Below are 18880 nucleotides of genomic sequence, written 5' to 3'. Positions count from 1 at the left end.
TATTGATGATGTTCTCCTGCACGTGGCATCTATTGCACTTCTGTCCGTCCTGGGAGAGGGATCCCTCACATGTGGCTCTCTCTGAGGTTTCTACATATTTTTACCCTGTTAAAAGGGTTTTTTGTAGTTTTTCCTTACTCTTGCTGAGGGTTAAGGACAGAGGATGTCACACCCTGTTAAAGCCCTATGAGATGAATTGTAATTTGTGAATATGGGCTATACAAATAAAATTTGATTGATTGATTGATTGACTTCTGGAGACTCAGGTGTTGCAGTTTTGCAGCAAAAAGTAACTGGTGACCACTTCTTCAAATGTAAAAAAAGATACCAGAGAGAAAAATAAAATGCCTCCATACTGTTGCTGTGGTGTCATCCAAGTGTCTATAAACCCCATCGGGGAGTTTTTTTTATAATGCGTTTTACGTTTCACCCACCCCTCCACTGGTCAAGGTGGTGAGTAGATAATGAGAAATGTTCGTTTTGGTCGAAGTATTCCTTTGATATTGAAATGAAAACGTTGTCGTGCTTTTATTTCGAAGGACTACCGGAAGTGTCACTTTCATTCAGTTGTTGTCCTCGCGGTTGCCAGGGGCAACACAAGCAAGCGGACAGGAACAGCTTCCGGCAGGTTTTTACTCTAAATAAGTTTTTTTGTCAGTAACTGTGGGACTGTTCAGCATCTGTTTGTGTTCATATTCAGTGAGAAGAAATGCCAGAGAGACAGTAAGCTCAAAGCGTGGCCGCGTGAGATTTATAGATAGTTTATGAATGTTTATGAATCAGCGTGTTACTGTTCTGCGCACCAAGAATACATGATCTGTATGTCTCCACTTGTATGGAGACACATGCTCGTTTATATGACTGTCAGTCCCAGTGTAGCTGATACTGGAAATAGTATTTGAGTTATTATCCATCCATAGACACCACGATCAGGCATATGGATCTGATAGATGTGGAGCTTTTCTCGATTAGTTTTGAATCCAGCCCCCCGAGAGCTTAGAAACTATCAAAGGAACTTTCATAAACCGGTAAAAATCTCATTGAATAAATCACAAAGAGCTTTAGCTGCTCTCAGACAGTGTGGTGGCAGTGGCAACGAGGGCAGCTGCCTCTGAACCGATTGGCAACTTCAGCAGCTGCTTCTAAATTACTTGTCATCCTTTGACTGGTGGCTTCACAGGCAGCTTCCTTTAAACAGGGAGGCAACCAAGACAGCGGCAGGGTTCTGTTGACACCGGAAGTGCCTCTACCATCTACCGCGGTCACGATTTGAACTTGGCGCTACTGAAATGCCACCGAAAGCCGGTAAGAAGAACTCCGCCAAGAAGCCCAACGCGGCTGGAGAAGAGCCTGCCAACCCGAACTGGGAGGCGGGTCTCACCGAGGCCCGGTTTGAAGAGGTTGGTTTTTATGTCGTTTGACCTGTTCATAAATATTAATATTTAACCCCACAAAGTGAAACTGCGAAGGCTCTTGATACTTGGCTGCACTTGGGGCGGGGCCGGGGTCGCTAGCTACTGCGTTACAATGCTACACGCGTGTTAGCCAGTGTACGCAGAAGAAAGCAGAATCCCCATAAAACTTGCAAAGAAATTACATCAGTGAAGTTTTCCCACTTTATTCATGCGATTGTTTTGTCTGCGTTAATCCGCACTTCAATTAACTCTAATTGTAACGGAGAGGCATATGAAAACATGCCCTGGATGATGTTGCATCATGTTGTCTTATCTCTTTTCCAGGACTCATGGCGGGCCTGTGTCTCCTTCGTGGTCGGGAGAAGCCTTGAGGTTGACGAGCTGATCCAGTCTCTGGCCGTACAGCCATCTCAACGCAAACTATTCACCTCGTTGACCCTGGACAGCACCATCGCAATGGTCAACTTTGTTGCTTTCTTTTTTATTATTACTGTTGTTCTTTCTGTGTTTTCTCTCCCGTTAGGTCACAATAGTACCAACCTCGTACTCACTGTCCTTTAATTATCTGTTTCTGTTTAATCTCAACTTTTATCGAATTGTTTTGCAACTTTGTTTGCAAGTCCCACTGTACTGACTATCATTCATTTATACCCTGATCTACCTAATGAGTGAGTGCAACTCTAAGTCATTGTATTTTGTAAACTGTACATAATGTTCTATCCAACTTTATTTCAGATCCAGGATTTGGGGAATCCAAAATCAAAAAGAAAAGACGATACCCCCATCTTCTATGAGGTAAGTTTCAGATGTCCTAGAGGGGTAACTAGCAGAGATTTTATATTTTTAATAAGACGGTGGTCTGGGAAAACACTGTTTGTGTGCTTTAATCATTGCATTTGTGGAAAGGCTTTGCTCTATTGTGACTTATATTTTTTTGTATGTGCAGGTTACAGAGTCTGCCAAGCTGCTGTTGGATGCGGGAGAAGAGGTTCCCTGTGACCTGATGGCAAAAGTACTGAAGTTCCAGCTGCTGCAGGTCAAAACCAATGATCAGCAGAGGAGGGCGGCTGAGCAGGTGAGTGCTTCTAAATGTGTCACTGTTGCATGTGTTAGCAGTTTAGTAACAGTCTTGGATTGTGAGTGGATTTCCACTCAGGTCATGGGGAACTATAAAGTGGCCTGGTTTCTTGAATCTTTTTTTTTGGGCACTGAAAAGCTGCTGGCCAATCAGTTTTGTGTCACTCTGTGTCCCCTTCTGTTTAAGGATCTGGAAGAGATGGCAAAGGCCGGTTCAACCCCTGTCAAAAAGGGCCCTGAGAAAAAGGGAAAGGGTCCGCCTCCTACGGAGAAGAAAACCAAACTCAAACGCAGGGATGAAGTTGAGCCAACTACATTCATAGGTAAAAACTCAGTAATTAAAACAGTTATTGGACAAAAAAATAAATCATCTAAATTCGTTCAACGTGCACTTTATTGACAACCACTATGAACACACTTCCTTCTATAGTTACAACCCCCACACAAAACTATAAGAAATTATTATATACAAGAGCTTGTGTGTGTGTGTGTGTGTGTGTTTACATGTACATGTATTAACACACTTTTGTCTTTATATATGTGTGTGGGTGCAGATGATGAGCCAGACGATGGTCCTCAGCACTACATCCTGCTGCTGGGTTTCCACCAGCCCAACCTAATCTGGATCCTTGATGCCATTGGTGTGCATGTAGCCAATGTCATCAAGGTGTGTTCAGAGGAGGAACAACAAACGTCTGAGGGCAAGGACCTGCGTCCGAGTACATCTCCAGTGTTGGATGCAGGTAAAGATCTTTCAGTATTTGTGTATCTCCTTCTTTACCCAAATAAGGAGGCAAGTTAAATTGCAAAGCTTAGCCATGCCTTCAAAGTATCGGTGTATATTAATCAAAGGTGTAAATATCTCATACTTAAAGTTGAAATTATTATTATTAATTAAATATTAACACATTTGAGGAATGGATTGAATCAATAAATCACAGACTCAGGCAGCATGGAGAAGGCTGCACGGGCCAGGAGACTGGATCTTTTCTGGGCAGGCCTGAGACCAGTTTTGGGCAGCGTACCACTCGACTCCAAGCTCCACAATTTGGCTCAGCTCACTTACACTGTTCCAGATCTCTTACCGTCAATCCAGCCACGGAAAACTGATTCTCTGGTGAGATATGTTTTCTAGATGTGTTCTCAGTATTGATTTTCTCGCAAAAAATATTGTTTATTTTTCCAGCATGGTGTGTGTTTTGTCTCACCTTCTTGCGGTTTCCTTATAATCAATGTCAGCCTCTGTCTTCTCAATGTCTGGGTTTCACTATGTTTGCTTGTCTGATGTTGCCTTTGACTTAATTTTGATTCCCATCTTGGTTTGGGTTTACTGTGTGTGTCCAGCTGGAGTTGGGAAGTCGAGTCTTTGACAGTGTTGCCTATCTCATCTATGACTGTTTGGACTGGCGCAGGCAGCATCAGCAGTACCTAGACTGCAGCAATTTCATCAATCTACCCACTGTTGTCGGTTTGGATTTTCAGCGTAAAGAGGTACACACATACAGTACACATGACAAAAACACACAACAATCAGTGTAACCACATGATAGACCTGCAACTAAGGATCATTTTCATTATTTATTAATAAACTATAGATTATTTCCCTGAATCAAACATTTGTTAAATGCATTCCCTCAGTCTATTGTATGTCTTCAAATATCTTGTTTTGCTGTTATTGTTGAATCCCTGAAGAAACTCAATCACACTTCTTCATTTAATAATAAATAAAAAAAAAAAAAAAACTTAGCAGAGGATGGTTTCGATCCATCGACCTCTGGGTTATGGGCCCAGCACGCTTCCGCTGCGCCACTCTGCTGCTGAGCTCATATGCTTTGTTAAACTCACTTTATCACTCACAGGCTAACAGTGTAGGGATTGCTGGAGGGCCACTATGCAGTCAGTGTTAGAAGTAGTATTGCTAACAACATGATCTTTTAGGAAGTTGTATTTGTTGTGGCTTGGATTGCCCCTTTTGTGTGAACTAAAATCAAGTAGTGGGTAATGTCGGCCTGCCTGATGTTATTGATGGCAGCCTTCACTGCAGACTAATTGTTTAGTGTATAAAACATAATAAAAAAGAGTTAGGTGTAAATTGTATTTTAACATCACTTGTGTTTTAAATAAGTATAATTAAACAAAAAGTATTTAATAGGCAGGAAACACAAACATTTCTGAATGTTGTCTTAAGGTACTGTAACAGAGCTACACTTACAAACCTCCAGCATGACTGCAATAGGTAACACATTGGAAAGAGCTGCTGAAGTCATATGGGTCTAAGAACTTTCCCCACCATGATCATCATCATAGTGATGTGTATTCATTGTCCATGCAGTCTGTAATACACTATCATCAGCTATCTTAATCTGCCCAGTGAACTGAAATCCGTTGGCCGCCTAATGTTTTCATGGTCTCAATATCAATATATCAAAACCTAATACTGAGTATTTTGAGTGTTTCCCTTGCTAGGGTGCGCGGCCCCTTACCCCCAACACTCCACAGTCCAAGAAGAAGACAGGTCAAGGTAATAACCTTTCTCTGCTCTGTGAGGTATTTTTGGCAAATGCTTGTGGGTTTTTTTTTTTATTCAAAGACTAGACTGACAAAAGTAACTTGTTTCTTTTCTATCCTCTCGTCTTTGCGGACCCAACTGCCCCCTCTCTCAACAGATGCGGACATGCGTTATTATAGCGACCTACTGAACCTGGTTCCACCTGAAGCTTGCTCAGTGCCCCTGATCATGCACTGTATGCTGGAGCAGGTCTGTGGGCTATGAGTGTATGGCCAGACCAAGATTTTTAAGCATATAAAGCAACATTATGTAGCTTATACTGAGCACTGTTGCCCTTTTGTTGGGCACATAGATTCTGTTGGGCTCAAAACTGAAACAAGACTGAGCAGTAGATATTTGTCTAACTTCCTTAAACCCAAATTGATTTCACCAAATGTGTCTTTGTCTTCAGGTGGTGATGTCCTCCGAGCAGTCGGAACTAGCACAGTCTCGCATGACGAAGAAGCCCAAACCCCATGATCCTTCCTGGCTAGACTACGAGCTGGTCCACTACATGCTGCAGAGCTGCCTGCCTCTGGTGCATACAGAAGAGGAGCGAGGCCAAATGTTAGATGGCTTAGTGTCGGTGGTGCAGAGTGAGGGAGACAAGAAGGTGGGAGTGGCCATAACATTAAACTACACACTTTATCCTAATAAACCAAGAGTCCTACAAACTTTGTGCATACACAAACAACTGTATAAACACACACGTCAATTTTTTTTGCTGACAAAATACTTTAGTGAATGTGTAGCATTGGTGGTTCAGTGGTAGAATTCTCGCCTGCCACGCGGGAGGCCCGGGTTCGATTCCCGGCCAATGCATCATACCTTTTTAGAGGAGAGGATGATCTGTGAAATTTGAGACTAGGTTGTGTTATAACATAGCAGCATTGCAACTGCTGCGTCACGGTAGGAGTGTCTCACTGAACGAATGGAAAAGAAGGGGGCTGAGATGTCTGTGAGGGGGAGGGTGAACTGGCTGAGACCTCCACAGTAGACGTAAAGCATGTGTCAGGCAATCGCACTCATCCCTCATTTCCTCCTTTTGTGCTTTTTTAAACAAGAGTGTTAAGAACAGGATCTTTAACACAAGTATATTTTGACACACGGGAGAATCTCAGAAGCTTTTATAATTAATGTGTTGAAAGCTTTGTTGATACTGATCCACTTTATTGATCCATGTGAGGAGAGGTATGCTTTATTTCTGTCTACAACCTTAGTGACAGAGCTCTAAAGCATGGCTGGTACAGTCATCCCATACCCATGCAAGATTAAAAAAAGAATTTGTTATCAATGTCACATTATAAAGAGTGTGAGTTGCTTTAAAATGACGATTGGATTTTGACAGAAGCTGGTTCATTTGCTTTATTTGATATTTTACTTTATTGCACTTGTTTACTTAATACACCCGATCTCTGTTCTCCAAACCCAGAGGGAGAATTACCTGTTAATTGGAACTGTAACGATTCATGAAGGATTTCTCCATTAACTCCTGACTTTTCAGACAAACTCTACACAGAATGAAATATTTTGCTTATCTCCTTCTCGTTGATCTGCTGTGTTAGAGACTAGAGGAGACGTTTGGAGCAGAGGAGGACAAGAAGTCGGATGACCCTTTGGTTATCAGACACCATGATGAGAGGTCACTGCGCTTCAGGGACATCAGTGTAAATAGATCTTTTCTAGTTTAATTGATATGTATTGTTAGTGTAATCTCTTTATCCTTTTTGTACTAATTTCAGGTTTGGACAACAAGGGTGTTCATACATTGTATATTTGTGTGTGTATATGACTTTCTCATAGGCTGCGAAGTGTTTTGATCCAGCTGCGGTGGAGTTGTCCATGATAAAGTTGAGTCCAGTTTGGGAGCTGATCCATTCTGTGGCTGATGCGAGAAAGAGCAGCTCCTGCTGGATGGCCATCAAACAGCAGCTGCAACACTACTGCACAGATGGTCAGGTTCAGAAACTATCAAAGGCCCCCACCTCAATGAATACCCACCTATAATTTACACAATGTAATGTTTATCAATCTGGAAGATGTTGGTCAGCCTCAGTTTTCTTGGCGAAAGCTCACTATTGGTAAGCTTGCGAATGATCTTATAATGTGATGTCATCCTGCAGATGTTGTGTCATGGCCCCAGGTTGAGCGTCTGCTTCATCAGAGTGTGTTTGAAACTATGCCACTGACCAGACTGGACCAAAATGGTGTACTACAGAAAGCAGCAGGAACACAGGGAGCACTGGAACCAGCACAGCAGCAGGAGACACCCACCATAATCCCCTGGGATAATCCCCAATCATACGCTAAACAGCTGCTTCATGAATTTAAGACTAAAGGTTTGTTACCTTTGTTTAATGAATTCAGTAAATGTGATGTTATATTTGGTTGCATACAAATATATGTCCATCTCATCTACTATACCTCATAATTTATTTCAATTATAGGTCCAACATTTCTCACTGAGGAGCCTGGTAACACAGAGGTATTGTTCAAATCTTCTCATTACTGCAGCTTTTGAAATTTTTGTAATTAAATAAAGAGCATGCTTTTCTCCCAGTAGTGTTTCATGTGGGTTTTCTTTCTCCAGAAGTTCATTGAGAGAGTGTGTCACCCTCTTGAGCTATCTGATATCCAGAGCTGTAGGCTGAGGTCTCTGTCTGACTGGCATTACGCGGAACACCACGACCCTTCCATCTTTCCACAGGTGTTCTTTGTTATCTTGTCTGTATCAGCTTGAGTAAACAGTTGTGCCTGCCATACGTGTTGCTCACCTTGTTGGTGTTGTTAAATATGCTAATTGTGTTCAGACCTAATCCACTAATCAGACCTAACCCTAAACAGCATCAGATTAGCATACTGCGGTTAGTTGTCAAACTCCTGGATAAATTATAAAACAAACGTGACACACTTAAGGTGATACACAAGAGCAGCATGTTGTACATCTCAAGATTTAAAGAAAAACACTTATACCACCATACAATTTGTGTAATTCAATTTGGTTTTATTGTTTATGCACAGGTACTCAAGGTTGCATCGGAGGAATACTGCTGCCTTGACACTTTCAGAGGAAGCCACAATAACATCCGGTACATTTTTTGCCACAATCCCAAAAGTCTCCATAACCAGTGCAAGGAATCCTGGGATGCAGTGCTTCACACTGATGTCAAGTTCAGGTCAGACTGCAAGTTCTCATTGTAAAATGATGATTTTTTTCTTTTCGAGAATGAAACTAATTACTGAACTCTGTTATGTCTTGATAGGAAATATCTGGAACATGTTGCTGATATCATATCGGGTTGGACAAGAGGGGAGGAATTAAAGATAGAAGCAATTCAACACAGCCTTGTTGAGTCTACAGAAGGTGCTGCAGCTTTCGATACAAAGCTCTGACTTTAATAATTGATTTAATACCATGCGTACAAATGCAATCTTTGTTTATCCTGAACTAGATGAAAAGGTTAAAGATTCTGCAGTGGAGGAGGAGACCACTTTGGAGCCTGTCATCAGAAAGGAGTCTCTTAAAGTTCGTACCAGCTGACACACGATTTCTGCAATCAAGCACCAAACTACACCAAACTACATCACTCCTCAAACTGAGGAAGAATTTTCCGACCAGGTTACTCTTGATCACATAGAAGGATGCAATATCATGTTTTGTTCAAGACACATTCACAGCAGTCTAAAAGTCTAATCCCTGTTCACTTCAAATATGAATTGTTTGGCTGAGATCAGTGTATCAATTTGACCCAATTCTAAATCAGCCGTGACATCCTCCCATCTATTAACTAAAAATAGAACAGGACCAGATAGACCTCTTCAAATCTCGAATCATTACTGGTTGTTTCTCACATGTTGACTGCAGTTTATAATGATGTGAGCATGATGTTACAGGCCTTAAAGTTGGAGCAGGACCGGCTGATGGAGGAGGAGATGGCCAAGAAATTAAAGAGGGAGAATACACCGAAAGGCAAGAAGCCGAAGGAGGAGGACAAGATGACGGACAACAAGAATGATGTGCCAGTTACGACCCCCATAGAGTCCTCCACAGTGCCCCCTGTGGAGGAAAACGAGGAGCTGCATCAGACGGAGGAACCCTTCCATGTGAGGGCACACAAATAGAAACATATTAATCAGCCGCCTTTATGGATGCATTAAAGATAAAAACAGATAGTAGATGATCGGTTGTTTCCTCTCACAAGTAATACATCATTATGTGTGCATGTTGTGTAGGGTTTCACAGGTTACAGCATGGATGGAACGTTGATCCATGTGTCAGGTCGTCTCCAGCACCTTTTCCCCTCAGATGGAGGACGCATCACTGTTGAGAATATCATCTATGTTGAAGGTATTTTTCAAGAAGGAACTTATTGACATCCAGATTTAATCAAACCAACGTCAGTTCAGGACACATACCAGCAAACAGCTTAGATATTTAGAGATCATTACATAGAAATACATACTGGGAATTTTGTTGGGCTTAGCTTAAGTATTCCCTCAGCATTTCTCTCTACAGCCAAATTTGTATAATAAAGGAATTAAATGTGCAGAGGCTGTACAGTTATTTGCCGAATGAATAACAGTGAATTGAAGTCATTCAACACTGACATCTAGTGGTTGACTGGTGCTTTGGTGAACTCGCCTGCATTTTGTGCCATTTTTAATCCAGGTTCCTGCCTAATGAAATTGGCTTTGAAGAAGGATGGACATCATTTCTACACACACATCAACGAGGTTGTTATTCCTCCTGCAAGACCTTCCCGTCAGCCCTCCAAAAAAGAAACCTCTGACAAAAAGGACTGTAAAGGTAAAGACGCTGAACACAACATAGAAACAAATGACCATCTTTAGTCCAGAGAAGTGGCTGCATGAGAAAGTGTTTTGTAATTTTAGGAATCTTTTCATCCACATTTTTTAAAGTTATTTTGCGGATGGTACAGTTGAACAAACTAAGATGACCCGTGAATGATTCTGTGTTCACATCATTTCTCTTCTCAGAGCCTGGGGAGGAGAAGAGAGTGAAGCAGGGCTCCCTCACAGCGGTGCTAAACAACGGAGTTCACCTCTCATACAGCTTCTATGGCCCCACAGGAGAAATCAGAGGTGGTAGTTTCATATTTTCTAATGTTATCAAATGTTCAGTCTTTGTGGAGTTTAATTTGCATTTAAGTATTTTAGTCTTTACTCAATGTTGAAAACAATTTGACCTTTGTTAATTATAATGCAATGATTGCTAATGTTCCAGATATCCTTATTATTATGTTCTTGGTTGAAATATATGAATCTGCTTCACTATGCAGGCACATACTGAAAAAGCTGTTGACAGTGTTTTGTTTGGTGATGTTCTAGTGAATACCCAGGAAACAGATGGGGGCATCACAGACGCAACCACCCAAGTCCCTGCCCCTCTCCCTTCCTCCTCTCTGGACCTCAAGAATACAGACCTGGATTTAGATCCTGTCGATAAACAAATCCCATCCCGCCAGAGCAGTCCTCAAGTGTCCCAGGTTTCCCAAAACGTGCATAAACACACAAAAAGACACACACGTTTATCTTAACCAATAACAATATTGTTGTAATATTGACCATGTGTTTGTTTGTGGTCTAAGTTGTGTGAAGTACAGACGGCACGGCCATCAAGTCCATTCAACGGAGTCAACCTCTCTGTCCCTAACGGCCTCCTGCTGCAGTTTCTGAGAGAGGATATTCCAGGTCAGCTATACACAGTGTTATACACGTACTGTATGTAGACGCTCGCTCTAAGGTGTGTGTTTCCTCACATTCTTACAAAGGGCTTGTGTACTTTGAGGTGAGAATACAAATCAAATTGAAGAGCCGTGACATTGTGTTCCTAGATTGACTGCAGTAACTGTATATCACAGAACTCATTAGCGGAGCAATATAACTCAGTTTTAACTGTAGCATCAACCCTTCGACACTCATTTTTGTATTTTTGGGACCTCATGGAAATGAAATAATGAATTATAAGGAGTTTAATCTTAAGTAATAACTTAATATGTCTAAATTTACCTACTCATCAATTTTGTAAATGAAAACAGGAAGACGGTTGGGTTAAACAAATGCATCCATATTCCGTTACCACTATATGCCCTCTTATATTCACTCTCAAATATTGATCACATAATCTGTGCCTCCAGGAGAGTCCTCAGAGGTGCAGGTGAGACAGAGCTTTCCTCTCCATGGTAGGGGGGAGGTGGGAGAGCTTCTGGACCCCTCCCTCTCCAAGGAACGGTGCCGCATTGTCACCAGCCAGGGAGCTGTGATCCGTTACATGAGAGATGGGTCCACAGAGGTAAGCATACACACATTATCATTAAGAGACAAATATGCAAACAAATTACAATTGGTAGTAGTACCCAACATCAAGGATTCCTATATTATTTATAGTGACGACATTACACCAATACAGGCACACAAACCATTAGCTTCATCTGTGTGTACTGCAGGTGCTGTTTGCAGATGGGTCAGTCAGTTTCAGCCAGGATGGTGGACCAGTGTGGGTGGCTGACTCTGAGGTCAAGGAGGAAAACACTCCTAATGAAGCTAAAGTCAACATGAAAGGTCAGACTGCAGTGTAGCCCACCTGCTGTGAAGATAATCAAGTATTATTTACAATGACCCCCATGGTCATATTGTCTTTGTGCCTTTTGTGTACAGAACAGAGCAAAGGGAAGGCGGCTGATGCTCAGAGAGGATGTTGGTTAACTACGACTCCCTCTGGGGCTCGCATCTGCACAGTGGGGACCACACACAAACACTTACCCACCGTCCCTGTTCTCGCCTACAAGGCAACGGACTCCATAACTCATGAGGTAGGAGTGCAGAATTACTCAGGTTATCATTATTACTTGTTGATGGTATTGATGCTACAAACATATTTATGTGCAGAGTTGTTGTTTCAAAGTTGTCCGAGACACACAGGGCCTAGTCTGACATTGATACACTGATTCTACACTATGGTTGAGCTTGGCATGTGTTGTTGTGTCAGGTGATGCTGAGCAGGGAGGATCTGGTGGTTTCTGTCCAGAACTCAGATGGCTCTTCAGTTGTGGATCATGCAGATGGAACCCGGATCACCAGTCTCCACCAAGAGAGACCATCAAACACAGGTGACCAGCAGACGGTGCACAAACCAACCAGTCAAACAAACCTGCACTCACAAATTAAATCTTTTAGCCTAGTATAGTGTTTTGAACTGAGTCCCTGTGTCTGCTACCTTTCCAGAGGAGCAGCATAAGAGTGTGACTCTTAACGAGAAAAGCAGGGACAATGCAGGGAAAGCATGTGGCAAGGAGGACGATCATACAGAGTTGATGGCCTGTGAGGATATTTGCGATGAAAGGGAGTGTGACGAAAGTGCATTGTGTAAGAATGGTGCGGTGAGCGAGTTTGCAAAAGAGAATGGTGAGACAAGCGTCTTTGAAACTGATGAAGGTAGCGTGTCGGCCAAAGAGAGAGTGATGTTGGTGGAGAAGGAGGGCTACGCTACAGTGGTGATGTATCCAGAGAGACACACCGCTCACGTCTTTTTGGCTGATGGAACTGTCATCACTGGGAACAAGCATGGAGCCTATCAGGTCGGGACGTTTATGCCAAATATGTTTTTGTTTTTGTAAAGAAACATTGAATTGTCTTGATGGAAATTAGTGTTTTAAGCCTCCATATATCAGTCCTGTCCACCACAGTGTCAGTCTTTAAGACCTCAGTAAAACATAAGTCTAATCTTGCAGAATATGATGACAGACTATCTTAGGCAGAATCATCAATAAAAACCCATCTCTCTGTTTACCTTCTTTTGTTTGTTTCATGCGTCCAAGGTGTTCCCGCCCAACGGCCTCCTGCAGATCCAAAGTGACGGCAAGTGTGTCTACTCCTCTGACCCACTTGTAAACCCCAGTCCGATGGGTGATACTCCCACAAACCAACCAGGAAGCTACACCATGAGTCACACAGACAAAGTGGCCTGTGATATTAAAGACGCTGATGGCAACCACTTCCAGGTCAGTTGTCATGTGTGTCAGGATCTTCAGAAAACACCTCTTCTCAAAAACACAGAAATAACTTTAAACTTGTGCGACAGAAATGTACTCATCGACAAACTGTGTTGCAGGTGATGGAGGATGGGCAGGTATCAGTGCTGAACATCAATCCCACTCTGAGCACGCTGAAACACGATGAGGAAGAGGAAGAGGAAGACAGGGAAGTGTCTAGGCTTCATGACAAATATGGAAAACATTGTCCTAGGTGGGCTTCCATAGATATATATATATATCCACAGTAACTTACCTGATATTTCCACACTGTTGAAGCTTTTTCGCTTCATGAACAGTTTATGAATTGTCACATCCCATAATAACAATAATAATAATAATAATTTACCCAGGGGGCACATATTCAACTATTTGATTACTGTTAATACTGGAAAAGAAAAGCCATAATAATGTGTGTCCAAAATATCCAAATTGCTAAAAACTCTTATAATTAATAGTCTGAGATGGAATGGATATGGATGGATAGTTTAACTTGAAGCTTGAAAACATACAGTATCTTGTCCTTTAGGCTGTTTCTGGTACATGAGGACGGCTCAGGAACTGAACTGCTACGCTCTCAAACTGTGGAGGAGCTGCTCGAGCAGGCGTACTCTGACCCTACCATAGCAGTGCGGAAGGAACCACTGCCGGACACACAAGGTGCACTACTCAATATCATTTGAATTAGGAAATACAATGATCATACAATAGTATTTCAGAGTGGAGGATTTAATTTTTTGGTTTCATGTAGCCATTCTTTAGTGCTTTAATTTGTGCATTTGTGCTCCCAGATGAATTTGGTATTACCATCCTCAAGCCCATGCACCAGAGTGTGTGTTCCCAGTGGATGCTAGGGAAACAGAACCCTGACATAATCCCTCCAAACCTCAGAAACCGCAACTGGCGTGACTTCCCTAGAAAAGAGGTACTGGCACACACCAACACATTGTACATGCACGCAAAGGCTAACAATGCTCTGAGGGCCAATCGCTGACCCTTCCCTGTTTCTTTGTGTTTCTCTCTGTCTTAGAAGAAAAGCCCGGGTCCTGCATTTGGAACCAACATGGGACGAGGTCTGACTCTGAGAGAGCAGCCCGGTGGTTCTGCAGCACAGCACCAACATGCCCGGAGCTGCCCTAAAGTCCTGGAGATGAGGGAACTGTACCAGCACCAACCATTTACCAGGCTGTTCAAAAATGCTATAGATGCGCGACTGAAGGTAGAACTCAACCAGCATCCTTTTTTAAAAATTAGGTTAGTTTTTTTTTTTTTACTTTTTATGTTTTATATTTATTGCACTGAAATGCTAGCTCTGCTAAACCAAGCAGGTTAAGAGAACACTTAAGACTATCTTATCTCTTGGTTAAGAGGGAAATGGGTTACAGCAGGAGCAGGCAGCTGAAAACGATCCTACTTTTATTACTTACATTTTTGACCTTGATGGACACTTTTTCACAAGATTGTAACAGATGTTAAAATGTGCTCTGACTGTAGGAATACATCGAGAGCTTGATGGAGAGGGATCAGCGATCAGAAGCCATGAAGGTCAAAGATCCTCGCACTGATAAGGAGAGTGTCCATGCCCTTGACCGTCTCAATCTGGTCCAGGTCAGACACACACACACACTCACAATCCCACATATATATATATATATATATATATATATACAATTAATTATGTGTATTTTTCAGTCTTTCAGAGAGAAAGAGGATACAAATCCCACCTTTGTGAAGAGGACTTCAGGTGGGCACCTTTTTGTGTGTTGATGTGTTGGTTCTTGTATATCATGTGAAAGATTGTAACAGCTGGAACTGGATTGGAATCAGAATAATGTTACCAATAACATGTCATCATATGTGTAAATCATCAAAATATTGTTTGTTTTCAAAAAATTACTTAATTTTTGTCAAAGTAAAGTCAAGGTAAGTTGTTTTAAGTCAAGTGACTTTATTAGCTGTTTCACTTCAGTTGTGTGTCACAAACACTTCCTCTAAATTCGTCTGTTTGTATCCACAGTGGACATTGGGAGTCTCTACAGCCAAGCTATTGGAGCACAAGCTCAACAGCCGGATATTTCCAAAAGCTCAAGCTCGGCAGAGAGTGACAGGTAAGAGAGATTAAAATGAAACATGTACTTTTTTGAAATAACTCTCTTAAAGGACAGTTCTACATATTTGAAAAGGTTTAAACTATAACAATGTCTTTTTAAACCTACTCTCCTATTCAGCTCTGTCAATGGGAAGGAGTCAAAATGGACTGAAAAACATGCACAATACAGGTTAATATAAAGACACATTAATGCACTAAAATGACATCTGAAGTAAATATTTGATGTGTTAGTGTCGCAGGGGAATACATATGGCTGTTGCTGTGTTTCTCCTTTGAAGAGAATTATTATAATATGTAGCAAACTGAAGCAACTGCAATTGCACTAAAAGATGATTGCAGGATAGACAATGGACAAACAATGGCAATGATGGCACTCCCATGGCAACAGGTACATTCAATTTGTGCTAGCAGCCATCGACTCATCAGTCATTTTTTCTGCATGCATGTGTGAGCCAGACAGGAGCTGTGTGAGGAGAAGGCTTGTAGAGCGGCTTTGAGAAGGAAGAGCATTGTTCCATATTTCCACCCAGAAAATATTCCACTTTACCAGGTACTGTATGTGTCCACTTTCATATTTTGTTTATAATTGTATGTAGCTTAAAATTCAAAAGTCTAAAAACACATTGATTCACCTCTCTGAATTTATATAGAGGAATGCACAATGTACACTGAGAAATGCAGCTTTGTGTTATTCCGAATCAGCTGCAGAACCAAGCACCAGACATGAAGAGGCTCTCAATGGATCTTCCACCAATCCCTAAGTCAGACTGTGCCGAGGCCTTTCTGAAAGATGCTCCTCAGGAAAACAGTTAAGTCACGATTTTGTAAGGATTTACTCATAGCTGCTAAGATGAAACTCAATTTAAAGGGAGGCCTACTGGGAATCCATGTGGATTTAATTTGAAAGCCATTGACAAATTGCTTCAAAAGCATTATAATTGTAGATTTGATTAAAATATGTTCTGTTAGATTTACTGTATTGGTGTTTGTCACTGCAGACCCACGACCTTTAAACCCAACACCTTCTCAGTCTGCAAGGTAATAATGAAAAGCATACTAAGAACTGTTTCTAGTTTTTCATCTGTTTAATTATGTTTTCACTATTCCATAAATAACATGTCTAATTAATGCTTATCCAACACTGCTTAAAATCTGTTATTTTCCTCTCAGTCGTGCAGCAGGAAGTGACAGACTGCCTGTGAGGAGACCCACTAACCCTACACCTCAGACAGCTGGTTTGTACCTTGCGCTTCTTATTTACTTCACGCTCAAAGGAATCGTCCAATCAGATACCTTACCAGTGAGGCGTCAAATGCCTGACTGTTTCTCTGATATTGTCTAGAAATCCGTAACTACACTTGATATTGCTGGGCCATTTCCATAAAAAGCATCCTCAGAAATTTGACTTTAAATCACATATGAATGAATGAGTGGCTATGTTCTTGTGTGTCTCTGTGCCAGATGAAAGCAGACAGAGGGGTTCACCTGGGCCATATAAGTCTGTCCAGGTGGATGTGACTGGAGAGCCCAGGAGGACTAAAGTCAGACTACCGACCTCCATCCTCGCCTCTAAACCCCGCAGTAGGCCAAATCAACAGGTACACAAACAGTGATATATACGCACATCAAATGTCAGTAGATCAACTTTATTTAACCACATTCAAATATTTTTACATTTAATTGCATTACATAGCTAATTTAGTCAAAACGATTCAGTCGTAAATTTGGAAATCAATTGTTTTCTCATTTTTTGAAAAGCCTTTTTCAATTTACTGTATCCATTTTCTACCTGTGAGTATTAAAAAATTGACATCTAGAGGAGGTGATGTGCCTGTAATCATACAACATATGTATCTATACACATGTGTGTCTATCACTGTCAAACAAATACTGTTCCTCCTGTTTTCCCACAACGCTCTGTTTGTGTCCTTTATTCCAGTTCCTATCATTGGACGAGCCATTGAGGAGGAGGTGTCGAACAATTTCTTTGATCAATCCAAATGTTGTAGTGAGGGGCTTCGTGTTCCTCCCGTCCACCGTCGACTTCGGTACAGTGCAGGAGGGCACCTCTTCATTCATCACTGTGGTGATGAAGAACGTGGGAGTTGACACGTGCAGGTACGGACGATGCTCCTGATGATGGGTGATTTATTGAGTACACAGGCAGTTCAGAAAGGCACAGGTGAATTCATGGCCACTTTGGTTTGTATCTCTTGCAGGTTTCACTTGAAACAGCCTCGCGCTTCCACAGGCCTCCGTGTCGTCTACAATCCTGGGCCTGTACGATTCCATCTGGACCATTACAGTAAATATGAATCCTCATGTTTGAATGAGCTTTTTTCCTAAATCAACTCGTATTTGTCCAGGTGGCTGCTGGGTTGCAGGTTGAACTGCAGGTTCAGCTGTTTGCCAAGTGTACATCCCAAGAAGGAGATGTAGAGACAAAAAAACACATCTCCCAGGATATTATCATCCACACTGAGACAGACATCTTCTTCCTGCCAGTCGCTGCCAATATCCTTTCACTAACTTAAGATTTTATTTTTATTTTGGGAGAAAGTTTTGCTTTTCGTTATAGATTCAAGTATTTTCCTAAAACTTAATTTTTTCCCCATGAGCCATATGAGCTACTATTCAGCCTTTTAATATCCTCGCAACTTATCAATTTGCAAATACTTAAGGAAATCATATGTCAGCATCTCTTCATGTTGTCAACATTTTAATTAAAATTCCATCAGAGGAAGGAAACTGAAGTAATTTAGATTTAATTGGAAAAAAAAATTGTGAAATTCCCAAAGTTGCAGTCAGCTAGATCTGTGTAATGACATAAATCATGCATGATATTGGTCCTTAAACAGTTTCACCCATCCTTCCTGTGAGGTTGTATGACATTTTTCTCAAGGACTGCACCAGTGCAAACAAAAAGGAAAGCTCCAGGGTTCTCAAGCTCTCCTCCAGTCTGCCAGATGGTCAGGGTGTCGCACAGAGACGACTGGAGACCCACCTGACCAGTTCTGCTGCAAAACCAGGTCGGTGTCTTAAAACCAAATTATAAACCAAAGCTATGCATCTTTGAGTCAAAATAATATCAGTATCACTGAATGTGTTGTTGTTTGTAAATTGCAGGAAATCTGAATAGTTCCACTAGTCGATGAGGACACCATCTTTATTTTGATTTCTCATTATTCACATCTTAAGAATCATAAGCACAAAAATCTAATAATTTGAATGGATTTTGTTGTTTTTTCCCCTCAAAATAAAATCCTTATTAACACATGAACTCTGGACATTTGTGTGTTCTTTAAAAGACTTAAGATAAGATAAGATATGGTAATCCTTTATTGTTCCACAATGGGGACATTTGCTGTGTGGCAGCAGCAACAGGCCTAGTCAAAAAATACACATCAGGAAAGTAATAAATGTATTCTACTTATTAATTGCATGCCATGCAATGCAAGCACAATGAAATATATACATAAACATAGAGTAGGAGCAATTTATACAGTGTAATCAGAATAATGTAATCAGGATATATACAGTGTAACAGAATATATAGTGTAACAGAATTGCACAGATAGAAATGATTTATTGCGCAGTTACACCTGAGTGAGTCTATGGTGCAGTCCCAGGATTGATAAATAGAAGCTGAGGCCATTTTATCTCGTGTGACTTGGCAGGG

The 18880-nt window shown here is 41.4% G+C and overlaps 1 protein-coding gene and 1 non-coding gene across 2 annotated transcripts; both read left to right on the top strand.

Annotated features, from left to right (window-relative positions):
• The first annotated feature begins 608 nt into the window (after positions 1-608).
• On the top strand, positions 609-18481 carry spag17 (sperm associated antigen 17). Its single transcript, XM_062384470.1, has 49 exons — positions 609-1400; positions 1740-1874; positions 2151-2210; positions 2362-2490; positions 2680-2815; positions 3047-3235; positions 3434-3609; positions 3837-3983; positions 4959-5013; positions 5159-5250; positions 5453-5653; positions 6606-6707; positions 6844-6994; positions 7164-7379; positions 7488-7525; positions 7631-7747; positions 8062-8216; positions 8304-8404; positions 8493-8566; positions 8935-9144; positions 9274-9388; positions 9710-9847; positions 10039-10143; positions 10390-10547; positions 10650-10752; positions 11199-11353; positions 11508-11622; positions 11719-11873; positions 12050-12170; positions 12286-12638; positions 12879-13061; positions 13172-13305; positions 13621-13751; positions 13883-14016; positions 14122-14310; positions 14586-14699; positions 14784-14835; positions 15109-15199; positions 15320-15370; positions 15658-15751; positions 15904-16009; positions 16200-16239; positions 16372-16436; positions 16663-16799; positions 17141-17319; positions 17421-17481; positions 17568-17715; positions 18066-18230; positions 18328-18481. Exons 1-49 carry the CDS (start codon positions 1290-1292, stop codon positions 18354-18356), a joined length of 6216 nt encoding a protein of 2071 aa, XP_062240454.1. The 5' UTR covers positions 609-1289; the 3' UTR covers positions 18357-18481.
• trnag-gcc (transfer RNA glycine (anticodon GCC)) lies at positions 5792-5862 on the top strand. The gene has a single exon. It is a non-coding gene; the product is annotated as a tRNA-Gly (tRNA).
• Positions 18482-18880: the final 399 nt, after the last annotated feature.

Source organism: Platichthys flesus, chromosome 24 (genome assembly GCF_949316205.1).
Source record: "Platichthys flesus chromosome 24, fPlaFle2.1, whole genome shotgun sequence".
Taxonomy (NCBI): Eukaryota; Metazoa; Chordata; class Actinopteri; order Pleuronectiformes; family Pleuronectidae; genus Platichthys; species Platichthys flesus.
This window is presented reverse-complemented; position numbering and strand designations above follow the sequence as displayed.

Excerpts from the sequence above, each read along its gene's own strand:
- spag17 (XM_062384470.1), top strand. The coding sequence starts at position 1,290 with ATGCCACCGAAAGCCGGTAAGAAGAACTCCGCCAAGAAGCCCAACGCG. Across the intron at positions 8,405-8,492 it reads CCTTGTTGAGTCTACAGAAG|ATGAAAAGGTTAAAGATTCT; the intron begins GTGCTGCAGCTT and ends ATCCTGAACTAG. Across the intron at positions 14,311-14,585 it reads CTATAGATGCGCGACTGAAG|GAATACATCGAGAGCTTGAT; the intron begins GTAGAACTCAAC and ends CTCTGACTGTAG.